The sequence below is a fragment of the Tasmannia lanceolata genome, unplaced genomic scaffold (assembly GCF_043159265.1).
Source record: "Tasmannia lanceolata isolate RefF3 unplaced genomic scaffold, GAP_Taslan_0.1 ptg000023l, whole genome shotgun sequence".
Lineage (NCBI taxonomy): Eukaryota > Viridiplantae > Streptophyta > Magnoliopsida > Canellales > Winteraceae > Tasmannia > Tasmannia lanceolata.
Window position 1 is genome coordinate 5,495,530 of NW_027518700.1, and position 16,227 is coordinate 5,511,756.

Here is a 16,227-nt window from a genome sequence, read left to right on the forward strand (position 1 = left end):
TTCCTTCAATCTAGTTTTTCCGCTTTCTGCTGCACTTCTCTTTCGTATTTTCTTGTCCTTCATATCTGTAAAAGATAAACCCATTTTTTCTTTGTGGATTAAGATATCCACGGATTGAGTTTCTTTACTAGCTGCACCTGAAAACCATGCATCCATCAACAGTTAGTAAAGAAACCACATTTTATTTCCGATTTTTCATCCGGATTGGACTGCTTTTCATTGGGTCTTCTCCTGTTATTTCAAATTCTTTGTATAATAGTGATGGATTTGGGGCTTTAGTTGATGAAAATAAGCCCAAGTTGTTTGCTTCCCTTGGGGTGAGTAGAAGTAGTTCTATGGTCCAAGGGTTTTGGAATGGATTTAATAAGATTGTTAGATTGCATTGTGAAAGTTGGATTCCAATTGGGTTTGGTTCACTTGGGGTTAATTCGTGTGAGAACCGATTTGGGGAAGATGGGTCTGATGTTTTGGGGGCTGATGGATTGCACTTGAATAGGGTGGAAATGGAGAATCCAAAGAAAGTGCTTATCTTGATGAGTGACACTGGGGGTGGTCATAGAGCTTCCGCTGAAGCTATTAAAGTAGCTTTCAATCAAGAATTTGGTAATGAATATCAGGTACTCAACTCAACTAAGCCTTTCTCCAAAACTAGTTTGGGTCAGCTAATGAATCCTTTAGAAAATTTTCATGAAGAAGGTGAAAGGATCTACCCGGCTTAAATTGACTAGTGTAATCCTGACACTAGTTGGGTTCGGCTAATGAATCCTTTAGAAAATTTTCATGAAGAAGGTCTACTCGGCTCAAATTGACTAGTCTAATCCTGACACTAGTTGGTTCGTCTACCTGGATCATTTTCTTCCATTCTCTCCTATCCAAGGTCATGTTCTCTGTTATGTTCCTAGCCCTCAAGTGAGCTTTTATTTTATTTTATTGGTAAGCTGTGATCGAACCCGAGACCTCAAGGTTGAGAAACAAAGCCTCAACTGTTGAACTGCAGGCCCAATCCCAATATCAGGTAAGCTTTGTTGAAGTATAAATGATTAAATAACACCATCTCTGACAGCTTAAGCTTTCAGAGTAATTGGTTGTTTCACATGGTACCAGAGCGACCTCTGCTGTCACGAATCCCATTATCTGGTATTAGAGTTATTGCCTCACGGCTGGTCCTGGGTTCAAAACCCAACTACTCCTTGATATTAAAAGTTATCGTGTACGGCCAACCCAAAAAAAGAGGGGCCACAAATGAGGGGGAGTGTTGAAATATAAATGGTTAAATAGCACCATCTCTAACAACTTAAGCTTTTGGAGTAATTAGTTGTTTCGCAAGCTTGACTTATCGCTACATTGCTTTTGGGTTTGCTTGTCATAATTTATTTGTTTTCTCTTTTTTCTTTTTCTTTTTGACTCAACTCAACTAAGCCTTTGTCCCGAACTAGCTGGGGTCAGCTAATGAATCCTTTAGAAAATTTTCATGAAGAAGGTGAAAGAATCTGCCCGGCTCAAATTGACTAAGGATCATTTTCTTCCATTCTCTCCTATCCAATGTCACATTCTCTGTAATGTTCCTAGCCATCATATCTTTCCTCACTGTTTCTACGCAAATTGTTTTCGGTCTGCCCCTTCCTCTTTTTACTCTATCAACTTGGCACAAGTCACTTCTTCTCACTGGAGCATCCAAAGGCCTACGTTGGATATGCCTAAACCATCTTAAGCGTGCTCTCTCATCTTCTCCTCAATTGGTGCCACCCCCACCTTTTTACGGATGTCGTCATTTTTAATTCTATCTAACCTTGTGTGGCCGCACATCCATCTAAGTATTTGCATCTCTGCTACACTTATCTCATGCACATGCTGCTTCTTGGTGGCCCAACATTCAGAGCCGTACTGCATAGCTGGCCTCACTATTGTCTTATAAAACTTTCCCTTCAACTTGGTAGGTATTTTACGGTCGCACAGAACTCCTGAAGTATGCTTCCACTTCAACCAACCTGCTCTTATTCTGTGGTTAACATCCTCTTTAATCTCTCATTCCTTATGTAGGATTGAACCAAGATAGCGAAAGATATCCCTCTTAAGTACCTCCTGTCCAGTCATATTTACTAGATCCTTGCCTCGCCTCCTTACATTTCTAAAGTTGCACTCCATATACTCTGTCTTAGTCATACTCCGTCTAAAACCTTTGGATTCCAAAGTAGTTCTCCATAACTCTAACTTAGCATCAACTCCTGCTTTGGTTTCGTCAATTGATACTATGCTATCTGCAAATAACATACACCACGGCACCTTATCCTGGATACCCTCTGTAAGTTCATCCATAACTAGCGTAAAAAGATAAGGGCTTAGACCTTATCCTTGGTGCACTCTTGTTGTAATTGGAAACTCATTAGAGGTGCCATCCGTAGTCCTGACACTAGTTACTGCTCCATCGTACATATCTTTATTCACATCAACATATTTTGTAGGCACTTTTTTCCTTTCAAGGACCCACCACATAACACTCGTGGGAACCCTATCATACGCTTTCTCCAAATCAATGAAAACCATATGAAGGTCCTTTTTATTTTCTCTAAATCTCTCCATTAACTGCCTAATCAAGAAGATAGCTTCCATAGTTAATCGTCCGAGCATGAAGGTAAACTGATTCTCTAACACCTTAGTCTCTTTTCTTAGTCTATGCTTAATTACTCTCTCATAAAGCTTCATGGTATGACTCATCAGCTTAATTCCCTAGTGATTGGTGCAACTCTGAATATCCCCTTTATTTTTATAAATAGGTACTAATGTTCTCTTCCTCCGCTCATGAGGCATCTTCTCTTTTTTTAAAATGGTGAATAAATTTCATTAAAGGAAATGGGAGACCGAGATGGTCCTTTACAAAAAAGAGAAGAGAAAGAAGAATAACACAAAACAGTAGCAATAAAAGCAAAGGGAAGGACAAGAAAGGGAAACGGAGTGGGGAGAGGGGGGGGGGGTGTGATCTAACTGCTCCAGAGACTCCGCCATGACCCCTTCCCTGCCAAGCCTGTCAGCAACCTCATTAGCCGATCTTCTCATATGCTGGAAAGCGATGCTTGAGGAACCCACTATATCATCAATCTCGTCAAGGAGATGAGCAAAACGCCAAGGGCAAGGGAGGGATACCCTCAGCCATCAGATAACATTAAGGGAATCCCCTTCAAGCACCACTTTATCTAGATCAGAAACCTCCAGAAGCTTTATGCCTTGATAGGCGGCACAAACCTCGGCCTCACGAGAATCAGACACCCCAATAGGTCCTGCGAAAGCCCACCTAACTACTCCATCATCTCTCAAAACATCCCCAATCCAGTCGGACCAGGATTTCCAAAGCTAGATCCGTAAAATTCAACTTTAGAAAGCTGGGGGCAGGTGGCTCCAACTGCTGCAATATCAAAGGTCTTGACTCCGAGCTAGAGCAAACCTCCCTCCATCCATTCCAGAAGTCAAATGCAGACACAAAGTGAAAGCATGGGATAACCTTTTCCTTGAGGAGGTTCTACCCCGTGGAAACGCTCTTTAATGGACTTTAGCTTTAGTTGGTCGTGATCAAGAAACCACCGGTATAGAATACGACCCTAATCGAAATGCATACATTTGTCTCATACACTATGGGGATGGTGAAAAGAGTATATTTTACATCCCAAAGGGGCTATAATTGGAGACAAGGTTTTAAATTTCGACCGAAATCCGAAATTGGGTTAAGTTGAAACTTTACAAATTTACGACCGAAATTTCATTATCCCCGAAATTTCGTTTCGTACAGGATAAAATATTACTTTTTCCTATTTCGACGGATTTTGAACGAAATTTTGAAATTTCGCCTAAAATTTTGATTTCGGTGAGGACCGAAACGCATTCCGAAACCGAAATTTAAAACCTTGATTGGAGATACCATTGTAAATAGGGGGTAGGACGGCTCTATGGAAAAATGGTGGTTCAATTCGATGTTGTATAACGAGGAGTTAGAACACAGGCTTCACTCCAGTCACTAGCCCCGCCTTCGGCATCCCCCTCCTTGCGGTTAAGGTAACGACTTCGGGCATGGCCAGCTCCCATACTGAGATACGTGGACATACAATACCAAAAAAGTCGTTTTTATTTTTAGGAATGTATATTAATTTCAGATTGATACAGATCCTGGACTTGAACCAGAGACCTCGCTTGTGAAGTAAATCATCGCACTTATGATCCGACCAATTGGGAGAGAATCAATAGATTCTTTTTCGGGAGCGCTTTAAGGCTATCTACTTGCAAAAGACAGAATAAGAACTTCTGGCATATCCTTTAAAACCCTGGCATTTATTTCTTCCCATAGCACCCAAATAGCAGCAAAAAAGGATACAGTCCATAGAATTTTCCCCTTCCTCTTCCAAGGGATCTGTTGCCAACCTTCCAAAACATCTGCTAGCTTTATTTGTTTGTTCTTGATCATCTTCTGCATGTCAACTTGTGTGTGTGGGTCTTTTCTTTTCAAAAATCTTTGGATGTTGGTATTTTGTGACAGTTGTTAGCTGTTTTTTTTGCCACAGGTTTTTGTCACTGATTTGTGGTCGGATCACACCCCTTGGCCATTTAACCAGTTGCCGAGGAGCTATAACTTCTTGGTAAAACATGGACCTCTCTGGAAAATGACATATTATGGAAGTGCTCCACGCTTAGTACATCAACCTTATTTTGCATTGACTTCGACATTTATAGCTCGGTGAGGCTCTTCTCTTTGGTTACATCCAGTGCTCCTCCAGGAATGATATAGCAACTGACACTGATTTCCAAGAAGAGAAGACTCTCTAAAAGTGTTAAAGAGTGAGGATTTTACACCAAGGTGGAACCTGCATTCTCTTGATGGACCCCTTGAGTTCCCTTTGCCACTGTATAATTGAAAGTCGAAGATATAATGTAAAAATCACTCCTGTTCCAATTGAAATTTTTAACATTTCATTCAACTTAGATGACCTCAAGTGTGTAATTCTGAGGCTACGGGTTCAAAACTTTACCTTTCAAAACAGAGAAAACTAGAAAAGAAAGAACTGTAATCATTTCGACTTGGGTGGGAAGATTTCATATGCCACGAATTCTTTTCCCCGTTAGACCTATCTTGTAATGGTAAATATTCAAATGAAAGAAAATATATACCTCGTAATGGTATTATGCTATTTTTCTTACACCGGCAAAGTAAGAAAAAACACTTCCTCATGGTTGAAAATGTGACTGGTGAGCAGCTTGCTAGTAAAGGTGGGGAATCTTTCTAATCATATATGATGCCTAAAGATTGGTAAAGTTGTTTATGATTTATTTGCCTAACTCTTGCTATGCCTTGACTAATACTGTGGACCACATCGATGCAAGAGGAACTATGTTTTAACTTCCATTGCAAATAAGATATGTCAATATTACTTTGCAAAGTTGTCTACAAGGTGCATGTTTGGTTACCCTTGCTGCACAACGTGCAAATGTGTAATGCGTATGATTATTGCCTCTTTCATAAAGTTGGTTTAACGATATCCATTGGATTGTACATGAAAATGAAACTTGAAAGTTGAATTTTAATGGTTTCTAACTTCCCTGATTTAGCATGAATATATCTCATGTTTTGGGTCTTGACTTCTCATGTTTGTTCCTTAATTCTGTGAGGCTCTATCTTTTTCATGGTTTCGGGTTCTGAAAACACACTCTCCAAGTCTTTCCAGCTCCATTATTGGGTCTCCCTAGCCTGTAAGATTAATTTTGCCAATATCATGTTTACAGGGAAGAAATTTTATGTTATTCTTGAACAATTTCTGCTTATTAATAGAATTTTTGTTTCATTTTTTCAACACACTATCTAGTCCATAGCTTCTATCCACTTATTTCAAAGAATTCATTGATATTTTTTTCATCACTTTGTTGTTTAAACTACAGAAAAATTGTGTTGAAATGTTAACTTGTGATTGCACCAATCTCATTCCCTTATAACATCTACAAAAGCATTGCTTCACTCATTTGATCACAGATTCTAGAACGGTACTTCTACCACAATTCAATTCTCTACAGAAATGGGTATTCTTTCCTTTGATTTCTACCATTGATGAAGAAAAATGAACACGAATATAGGTCTCAATGAGCAAAAATCCACCATGAATGCATAAACGAAGTAAACAACTGGCAAACTATCTAAAATGCCCAACTATAAAAAGGGCGGCCCAGTGCACGAGGCTCCCGCCATTGCGGGGTCTGGGGAGGGCTAAAATGCCCGAGTATGACATAGTAAAATAAACCACTGGCATATTCACACAAGGGTGAACACATCATGCAGAAAAAGGAATAAAGAACGTAATGACTTTATAGTTTATACTTTATACACAAAAATTGCTTCCCTAACAATCGCTATTAGGGTTAATCTTTTGAATGGGATGTCCATTTGGAATGGGACAAAGACCATATGGGTTGCCTCATAATGGTACACAAGATCAAATGGTCCAATCAAATACATGTGTGACATGTGGGACACAAGGGTAAGGACGGAGTCCTGATGGTCGTAGGGTAGTCGGTCTTATTTATTAAACAAAACTATGAAATATTAATTTTTGTATGCAATTTTTCTTTATATAGTTATATTTATAGATGTTGCAAGAAACAAAAGTTTGATTGATTTTAGGTTTCATTTTATAAATTGGTTAGTCTAACTACAATGCATTAAAGAAAGACGTAAATCTGAATCTGCATCCATTTAGGATCAGGCCCTGCGTAGTAGAAGGACGCATCCTGTTCATGTGCTGAAATAAGAGAGATGTATTTTTGGAGTTCCTTAGGGTAGTTGAGATATTTACATCATTTCTAAAAATCAATTAGGTATATTTCAGATGAAATCAACTTTTTTGGTATACTTTTTGTCAAGGTTTATATTTTTTAGATTGACTGAAATATCAACTGTATTAGTCCAAATAGAAAAGTAGCTGGCCTTGTAAACTCTTTTTAAGTGGCAACCATCTATATTGCTTTCTCATGAACATTGGACTTTTTAAAAATATAGTGAAATCTATAAATACAATCAAGACATTCAACTGTATCTTTGTGCACAAGAGCATCTTTCTTTGTCTTTGTCTTTGTCTTTGTCTTTGTTGAATTTACATCTTATTGCACAAGAACATCTTATTGCTGTGTTTTGTATTATCTTAGTGAGGTTGCAGAAGGACTGACAAAATACCAGCCAGATATTATTATCAGTGTACACCCTCTGATGCAACATGTCCCTCTCCGTATCCTGAGGGACAAAGGTCTCTTAAAGAAGATTGTATTTATCACAGTAATCACGGATCTGAGCACTTGCCACCCAACTTGGTAAGTTAATCTTCTACCTGAAATGGTATTAGTTTGTAATTGTTTCTAGCTAATAATAACTTGAGGCTCTCCATTGGTGTCTGCAGAATTTTCTCTTGGATACACCCATTCCTTGATTCTAACACCTGTCATGATTGTGCTCAGGTTTCATAAGCTTGTAACAAGGTGCTACTGCCCCACAACAGAGGTGGCAAAGAGGGCATCAAAAGCCGGACTGCAGCCTTCCCAAATTAAGGTTTATGGCCTTCCTGTACGGCCTTCTTTTGTAAAGCCTGTTCGACCAAAGGTAACTATTTTTATACGAATCTCTTTTTGTTTTTTTTGTTACCTAACATATGCTTAATTCCTAAGACCATTTATGTGATTTAACTGGTTGGCACTGGCAGTATTGAACTTCAACCTACTTTCTTGTTTTGTGACTAGGATGAATTGAGGAGGGAGTTGGGAATGGATGGGGACTTACCTGCTGTTTTACTGATGGGAGGAGGGGATGGGATGGGCCCTATTGAAGCAACTGCTCGGGCCCTTGATAATACACTATATGATGAGAGTATGGGGCAACCAATTGGTCAAATCCTTGTAATCTGTGGGCAGAATAAAGAACTTGCCAACAGATTGATGTCAATTAACTGGAAAATTCCTGTTCAGGTATCCTCAACTACCCTTGAAATATCCACCCAAACTATAATTTTGCCGGTCAGAGTTTTCGCATTTCTATCCTGATAAGTTAATGAATCTCTACAGTTGATTACATCCTGTGTTTTTTCATCAAGTCTTATTTGTTTGAATTGCATACAATTAGTTTATGTGATGAATACATGTTTGGAGAAGATTACCAATATGCTTTTAAGTGTCAACTAGATAGCTTTAGTTATAATTGGAATTTCGATACCTGCACAGTTTTACCAGAGAGAGTAATTGGAAGTCTGAGTTTAATTATTTAAGAGTTACATTAGAAAGCTAACACAACTCTTAAGGTGAACAAGCATGTGTAACACATATTTTTGGGACTTATAAGAACTTCAATTGCCAGGATTGTGTGAGATGGATCAATGCGGATCTTACCATGCTTCTAGGATGTCTTCTTGGTGTTGGATGACTTGGGATTGGTTTCTTGTTTGTAGTAGTTAGATCAAGGTTTCATGTTTCAGTTTCTTTATGTGTTCCAGTCGTGATGGCAAGGGAAGCATGTCATTTTCGGGTGAAAATTTCTATGGAAATCCTATAAAATTAGAGGAACGTATAGAACATATGCAACTAATGGACATTTAAGTTGAAATTTCAGGAACTGTTAAAATAAGTACAAATAGCCACACAAAAATCGTCGCATTAGAAAGGTTTAACAACATTGAACACCTAGTGACGTGCACCGTCACGCATGTCTGATAACTCAATATGTACCACATTTCAGTAAAACCACGTGGTTGAGTATATCATACATATGGTTTTAGTTTTACTATGCATTTTGGTTTCGGTATGTGTTTCGATGGGGATGAAAATAGAAACATTTTGGTCATTTAGTATTAGTTTCAGCAGAAAATTAAAGATATGTATAGCATCTTATATGGTTCTGTTCATTGCATAGGATAAACTTACAATCGGAGGGGCCAAGATTTCCTTTATTACTATTCTCAACATAATATCATGTTTTTCCAACCAAGTTCCTCAGAGGGGCTTAAGTGTCAAGTGACTCCTCTCTCAAGTTCTACAATTTATGACGAATTTATAAAATGACTTCTCATGAAAAAGAAATGAAAAATTAAGCATTTCATTAATCGGGAATTGGTTTGTAGACCGAGAATGTGGTGGATTGGAAATTGGTAACCTCAAGTGAGAAATTAGGCCCTCGTGGGCAAATCAATTTGGAGGTATGGGGACGAAAGGGAAAATTTTTCGTGGCTGTGGATATGAACCAGAGAGGAAAGGAAAATGGTGATGTACCTTGGTCGAGATGTGAACCCTTGAATTTTTGTCTCCAGATGTACCTTTGTTGAGATGTGAACCCTTGGATTTTGGTCTCCAGATGTACCTTGGTCGATATGTGAACCCTTGGATTTTGGTCTCCTTGCTATCCTTGCTTTTGATACCATGTAAAAAGTGAGATGTACCTTGGTCGAGATGTGAACCCTTGGATTTTGGTCCTTTTGTTACCCTTGCTTTTGATACCTTGTAAAAAGTTCCTTGGATGTGAAGAACTAGAAAGATATTAGAAGAAAGAAGAGAATAGAAAACAAGGAATCTAAACTCCATTCATTGTTTTCATTAATTTGAATGAGAGTTATAGAATGGTGTTTACACATATGAAGGTCAAATGACCAAGATACCCTTTTGATATATCTCGACCACTTTAAATTTTAATAATATTGGGAGTTGCCTTGTTTGCCAAAAGATATTACCTAATATATTTAGGCGGTGGGAAGCTAAAATTGGAAAGTATTTTTTTAGATTTTGTAAAAACCTATGATATAAAAGCCTTTCTTGACATAGGACTAATGAGAGGCAAGAAGAGAGGAAACGTGAGAGTGCTTGTGTACTGTTTTATCATGGTTTCGGGGTAAGAAAACAAGAGACGGGAAAAGAGAAAAGTGTGTTTTCTTGGTTTTCTCTTGTGGTTCTTGTGTACGGTCTTGGTTGAGAAGAAAGGGAAGGGTTGCGGTTTGCGGGTTTCGGGTTAATCCCATTGTAATCGTTGTAATTTTGTTTTATCATAGTGGAAGATAGTGTTCTTGCCTGTGGAGGTAGGCATCTTGGCCGGACCACATAAAATCTCATTGTGTATCTCGTGGTTTGTTTATTTCTATTTCCCTTTCTTTATGCGCAGTCGGATTGAATTTTGTTCGTCAGATTTCTCAATAAGTGGTATCAGAGAGACATAGACGTGCTTGGAGCGATCATTGGTTGGGTTATGGTTGGAGCGATCGTTAGTGGTGTAATTGGATCACGGTTGGATGGTTATTGTATCAATCTATGATTGATTAGATTAATCGGTGTGGGAAGAGAATTTCCTACTTGTATTTCCCGCATTTTCTACGTTGGGTGGAACAATTGAATTTATAGTGATGTGTAGAGGTGCGGGGTGATACGAGATAACTGTAAAATCAAGTTCAAAAGGGTAGTTTCACCCTATGACATATGAGGTTGAAAGACATCCTTGTTCAGCAGGGACCAGCTAAGGTATTGAAGGGAAAGGATGAGAACCGAAGAAGAAGATGGATGCCGAAGCCATTAAGTCGAAGGCAATCAACACAATACGGCCGTGTCAAGCCGATAATGTTATGTTCACATTATGAAAGAAAAGTTAGCGCTTAATTATGTGAGAAGTTGGAGAAGCTTTACATGTCAAAAAGTTTGGCCGGATAATGGTGCTACAAATACGATGGTGGCAGTAATGGATGAGCAAATCGAAATGGTTGGAGATGTTCTCCCAGTCTCCATAGGTAATCACACTTCTCCTCATGATGCATTGATTCTAGATTCAAGGTACTCTGTTCATGTATGCTCCAAGAATATTTTAATACATTCTAAGAGATAAGGGCAGGTGTGGTGCCCTTAGGTAACGAGTCTACTTGTCATAGCACAGGAATTGAGACGGTGAAGATTAAGATGTTCGGCGAAGTGGTTCGTACTTTAGGTGTTATGGTGTATATCCCAAAGATATGAAAGAATATTGTGTCTCTTGGCTGGTTGAACTCTAGGGTTTGCAGGTGAAGCTATGAAAATCACACGTGGTTGTATGATTTTGATAAAAGGAGAGAAGTGTGGCAGATTGTATCTTCTGGTAGGGGACACAGTGACACAGTCACATGATGGATGACTGGAAATGACGCACAGATGACAAGTACTTGCATAGGGTTCCGTTTATTATATTAATATGTTCCAAGAGATAAGGGCAGGTGTGGTGTCCTTAGGTAATGAGTCTACTTGTGACGTCGTAGGAATTGAGACGGTGAAGATTAAAATGTTCGACGAAGTGGTTTGTACTTTGGGTGGTATGGTGTTTGTCCCAAAGATGCGAAAGAATATTATGTCTCTTGACCGGTTGGACCATGGGTTACAGATAAAGCTATGATAATCACACACAGTTGTATGATTCTAATGAGAGGACAAAAGTGTGGCAGATTGTATCTTTTGGTAGGGGACATGGTGACTAGTGTTCCTAAGATCTCGATGGATGACTAGAAACGACGCACATAAGATAAGTACTTGCGCAGGGTCTCGTTTGCGGTTGGTGTAGAGGCTCATGTTGTTGGTTGTCATGGTGCTGACGGTGTTGAGGTAAATAGTAGTACCTTCGATGAGGAGAACAGATCGAGATCCCTTTCCAGTGTTAGCTGGGCGAGTTAACTTGTTGAACTGCAAATGTACATTGGCCATGTTGCCGGAGTTTGGTGGAGTCAAAACCAGGATATTTCGATGGTGTGTAGCTGGTGCTTCAAAAGGCAATTGTGGTTTGCGGCGACAATGAACTATTGGCGACATCAACAAAAGATCTTCAATTGGCCTGAAAGGTGGAGATTATTGGGAGTTGCCTTGTTTCCCAAAAGATAATTTTGGCCGAAATTATCGAAATTTTGCTTGGGAAGCCAAAATAGGAAAGCTTTTTGGGTTTTGTAAAACCTATGATATTAAAGCCTTTTTTGACTTATGACCAATGAGAGGAAAGAAGAGAGGAAACATGAGAGTGCTTGTGTACAGTCTTCTCTTGTTTTGGGGGTGATAGAAACAAGAGAAGGGAAAACATAAAGGTGTGTTTCCTTGGTTCTCTTGTGGTGCTCTTGTATACGGTCTTGGTTGGGAAGAAAGGGACGGGTTGCAGTTTGCAGGTTTCGGGTTAATCTCGTTGCAATCCTTGTAATTTTGTTCTCTCATGTGAAAGATTGTGTTCTTGCCCGTGGATGTAGGCTCTTTTCCGAACCAAGTAAAATCTCGGTGTGTGCATTTTGTGGTTTGTTTATTTCTACTATTCTGTTTCTTTGCGCACGATCGCATCAGATTTTGTCCGTTGGATTTCTCAACACAATGTATTGTATTCAAGAATCTGACCCTGTATCTACTTTTTATTGACCATTTGCTCCAAGTGAGTTCTTGTTAAAATTGATCACACATCCAGAACCTAGTTAAAGTAACGGTTGAGATGAGTTCAAGAGATAAATCTCTTTTTGAAAATGAAATGGACCCTCTCATTTGTTTGCCAAGTTTCATTGCCTTGTGGATTTGATTTGTTGACGAGTCTTTGTGGTTGGCAGCTCAAGAGAGTCTGTGACTCTGTGTTGGTTGACTTCTTGTTTCTCTTTTTCATCATGCAGTTTGTAGAAAGTTATTTCTGCTGATTGCTGTGCGGCTGTGCTTCCCATGTTCTCTTCATGTTATCCTGTCTTGCTGTTTTTCACGTAGATTGTGAATTTGTGATTGATACTTAGTTTGAGGAAACGAACATGTTACATTTTTCCTTTCTTCTTCACTTTAGATTACATTCCAAGATGTGCTAATTCTATGATGATGATGCTCCTTTCTCTATATTGTACTTATTCTTCTTCTTTTTTTAAAAGAAAAAAAAAAGAAAAAAGAAAAGAATAAGTACAATATAGAGAAAGAAGGAGCATCAACATCATAGAATTAACACATCGTTTTTTTTTAAAATATATTGTACTTATTCTATTTTTGTGAATAGCCATGTTCCTATCTCCTAGTATGCTACACCTCGTGTTTGCTGGATCTTTCTTCTCGTGCAACGTTGTCCTTACAGAAGAAGTTGGCCTGCTATTTTTCAGGTAAAGGGATTTGTTAGGAAGATAGAGGAATGCATGAGTGCATGTGACTGTATTATTACAAAGGTACTTTCTTATCATGTTAGTTTTAATTTATTTAGTCCAATATCATGCATAGTTGGTTCACTCGTGGAGAGTTGACATTTGCAGGCTGGACCTGGGACTATTGCAGAAGCCATGATACGAGGCCTTCCTATAATTCTCAATGACTACATTTCTGGGCAGGTATTTTCGATTTTTGCTCTTTTTCTTACTTTTCTATGGCTAGATTAGAGCATATAAAAGAGATTTGCAGAACAGATGCTCTGAGCTCAAGCACTTGAACCAGGTTATTTAATGCGATGGGATTTTGCTAATTCCAAACTTCATGATCTTGTTCATTTACCCTCATTGCTGATGTTCTTGTTCATTTACCCTCATTGCTGATGTTCTTGTGCTTTTCATATTGATTTGTTTGATCTGATTGTTTCCTTCATGCATGTTCGGCTTTGCCATTTGTAAAAAAATTGTTCTAGGAAGATAATCATATTTTATCTTTAATTTTTCTAATCAATTATAGATTAAGTAAACAAAAAGAGGAAAGTGTTCCTGTGCTAGAGCTTAGATAAGCTTGTCTGAGCTCTAGCTCAGGAACACATGTGGCCCCACATTTTTTGGGGCATCCGAAGCATTCATTTGGAAGGCCCTTCCATGGATAGGGTGTGTACCAAAAATCAGATCGATAGGATCATCCTAACCCAATCAAAGGTGGAGGGGAAAATGGACAGACACTGTGTGTCCATGTTTCTGCCCATTTTTTCCCTCCACAAATGGCAGGGTTAGGATGATCCTATAGGGCTTTGGTACACACCCTATCCATGGAAGCGCCTTCCAAATGAATGATTTGGATCACCCCAAAAATGTGAGGCCAAATGTATTTTTGAGCTCTAGCTCAGATAAGCTATCTGAGCTAGAGCTCAGGAACACTTTTCTCATATAAACAATAAAGCTACAACACATACTAAATAATGAATCCCCAGCAACAAACTTTAGCGCAAATTCTCCACATTTGTAAATTTCTGCCCAGACCCATGGTTAACCAAACACCGTATGCTGCATTTCCTTCTCTTTGGACGTGAGACTTTTGAACAATGTTATGCCTTCTGTTTACATCAGCAAGAATGGTTGCAAGACTAAAATGCTGTGGACTTCCCCATAATTGCCAATAGATCTGTTCAGTGGGGCTTTTCTGAATTCCTATAATGACCATAAAAAAATGAGATTTTTGATGGTCAAACTCCCCTTTGATCTTGTTCATGTACCATATCAGCATCTCGTACAAGGCTAAAACATAATCTGTGACTATTTCAATTTATGTTTATCGCAGGAAGTAGGCAATGTCCCTTACGTGGTTGAGAACGGATGCGGAAAATTCTCTAAGTCACCAGAACAGATAGCAAATATTGTTTCTCAATGGTTTGGTCCAAAATCTGATGAACTTAAAGCCATGTCTCAGAATGAATTGAAGTTGGCCCGACCAGATGCTGTGTTTATGATTGTTCATGATCTTCATGAATTAGTGAAACAGAGAAGTGTTCTTGTCTCCCAATATTCATGTGCAGCAACATAACTGTTTCTTCATCGATTTTGGGCTTAGCATTTACTTAAATATTTGGGCAATGAATTTTTATTTTTATTTTTTTTGCTTTTGCTTTCTATTAATTTATTATCATGATAATATATCGAAGGATTTCAGTTTGTGGTCAGTTTATGTTCATGCTTGTTGGCACGCTATCATGGCCCATTGATGAAATGGGGCCAACGCCGTGTTTGTTTTGGATTTTGAGAACCAATTGTGAGTCCAAAACAGATTATTGGAATCAAAATCCAATAATCAGTTTTGGACTCACAAATGGTTCTCAGGGCCTAAATGAAAATCTCAAAAGACAAGCAAATCTAAAGCCTATTAACAGAAGTACTATAGAGTAATGGCAGGGGAATTTATGCCAGTGTTGCAAAATGTGGGCAAAGGAAATCCTAGTTGGCTCACCACAACAAGATTGAGTTCTCAATTGGGGCGGTTGAGTACTCAATTGACGCAGTCATAACTCGAGAGTTAAAGTTGTTTTGATCGACTTTGTAGGGCAAAATGCGAACTCGGATAAGAATGTGACTAAGGTAAAAAGGGAGTGGACTTGGCGGGAGTCTACAGTGACACTAAGGAGTTTTGAAACAATGATCTATTCACCCAAATGGCCTGTACTGTTGCTTTTGAGAAATCGGCCAACATACAGAAAATTCATAAATGCCTTTCCATGGTGATTCTTACAAGTTTATGCAGGGGAGGCACATATAGCATGAGGGGGCCATGCCCCCCAATGACTTGCAAATTCCCTTCTACATTCCACATGCATGCTTAGATAGTTTAGTGGCCACGGCCCCCCAATGGCCAATGCAGGCAAAGTGTAAATTAGTCCCCCCAACCCCAGGTGTAAATTCCTGGCTTCACCCCTGAGTTTATGCCTCTCTCTTTTCTTTTTTTGGATATGGGCAAGCTGGGGTTAGGCAAGACCCCGACCAGATATATTAAAAATGAAAAAGTGGTTACAATCTAAATATAACATTGACCCAAAGCATCTTGAGAGATAATCGTAGCAAGCAGAGGAGGAATAGAATTATCAGTAGGGATGGAGTTAATGCCTCTTTTGAGAACGGATTAAGAGTCAAAGTGATTATTGGACTCAAAACTAGGTTTAAATTCCGTCCCTTTTTTAAAGTTTGAGAACCCATCGTGAGTCCAAAACTGATTGCCCGACTGGAGATTAAATCTTAGAAAAATTTTAAATTAAACTAATTATATGAGAAAAGGCAAACAACAAAGCTTTCGTAGCTCAGTTGGTTAGAGCACCCGTTTAGTAAGCGGGAGGTCTTGAGTTCAACTCTCAACGAAAGCACTGTTTTTGCCTTTCAGTCTTTCACCAATTTTGCAGGTGAAAAATGATATTGCCACTGCCTTTTGATATTTTGGCAAACCCATCTTATCTTTTAGAGGAATTGCTACCGTCTCCATCGCAAAAGGCATTTCGAGGCTGGTCTGTCGCACGTCCAGCCACCTCATGAATGAGGAGAGAGATAGACACATGGG

General features: G+C 38.9%; 1 protein-coding gene and 1 non-coding gene across 2 annotated transcripts; both read left to right on the forward strand.

Annotated features, from left to right (window-relative positions):
- Positions 1–14,841, forward strand: LOC143856192 (monogalactosyldiacylglycerol synthase, chloroplastic-like). The gene is made up of 8 exons (XM_077366316.1): positions 1–617; positions 4,548–4,720; positions 7,174–7,335; positions 7,480–7,621; positions 7,759–7,983; positions 13,107–13,169; positions 13,254–13,328; positions 14,470–14,841. Exons 1-8 carry the CDS (start codon positions 147–149, stop codon positions 14,710–14,712), a joined length of 1,554 nt encoding a protein of 517 aa, XP_077222431.1. The 5' UTR covers positions 1–146; the 3' UTR covers positions 14,713–14,841.
- Positions 14,842–15,962: 1,121 nt separating this feature from the next.
- On the forward strand, positions 15,963–16,036 carry TRNAT-AGU (transfer RNA threonine (anticodon AGU)). The gene has a single exon. It is a non-coding gene; the product is annotated as a tRNA-Thr (tRNA).
- The last annotated feature ends 191 nt before the right edge of the window (positions 16,037–16,227 follow it).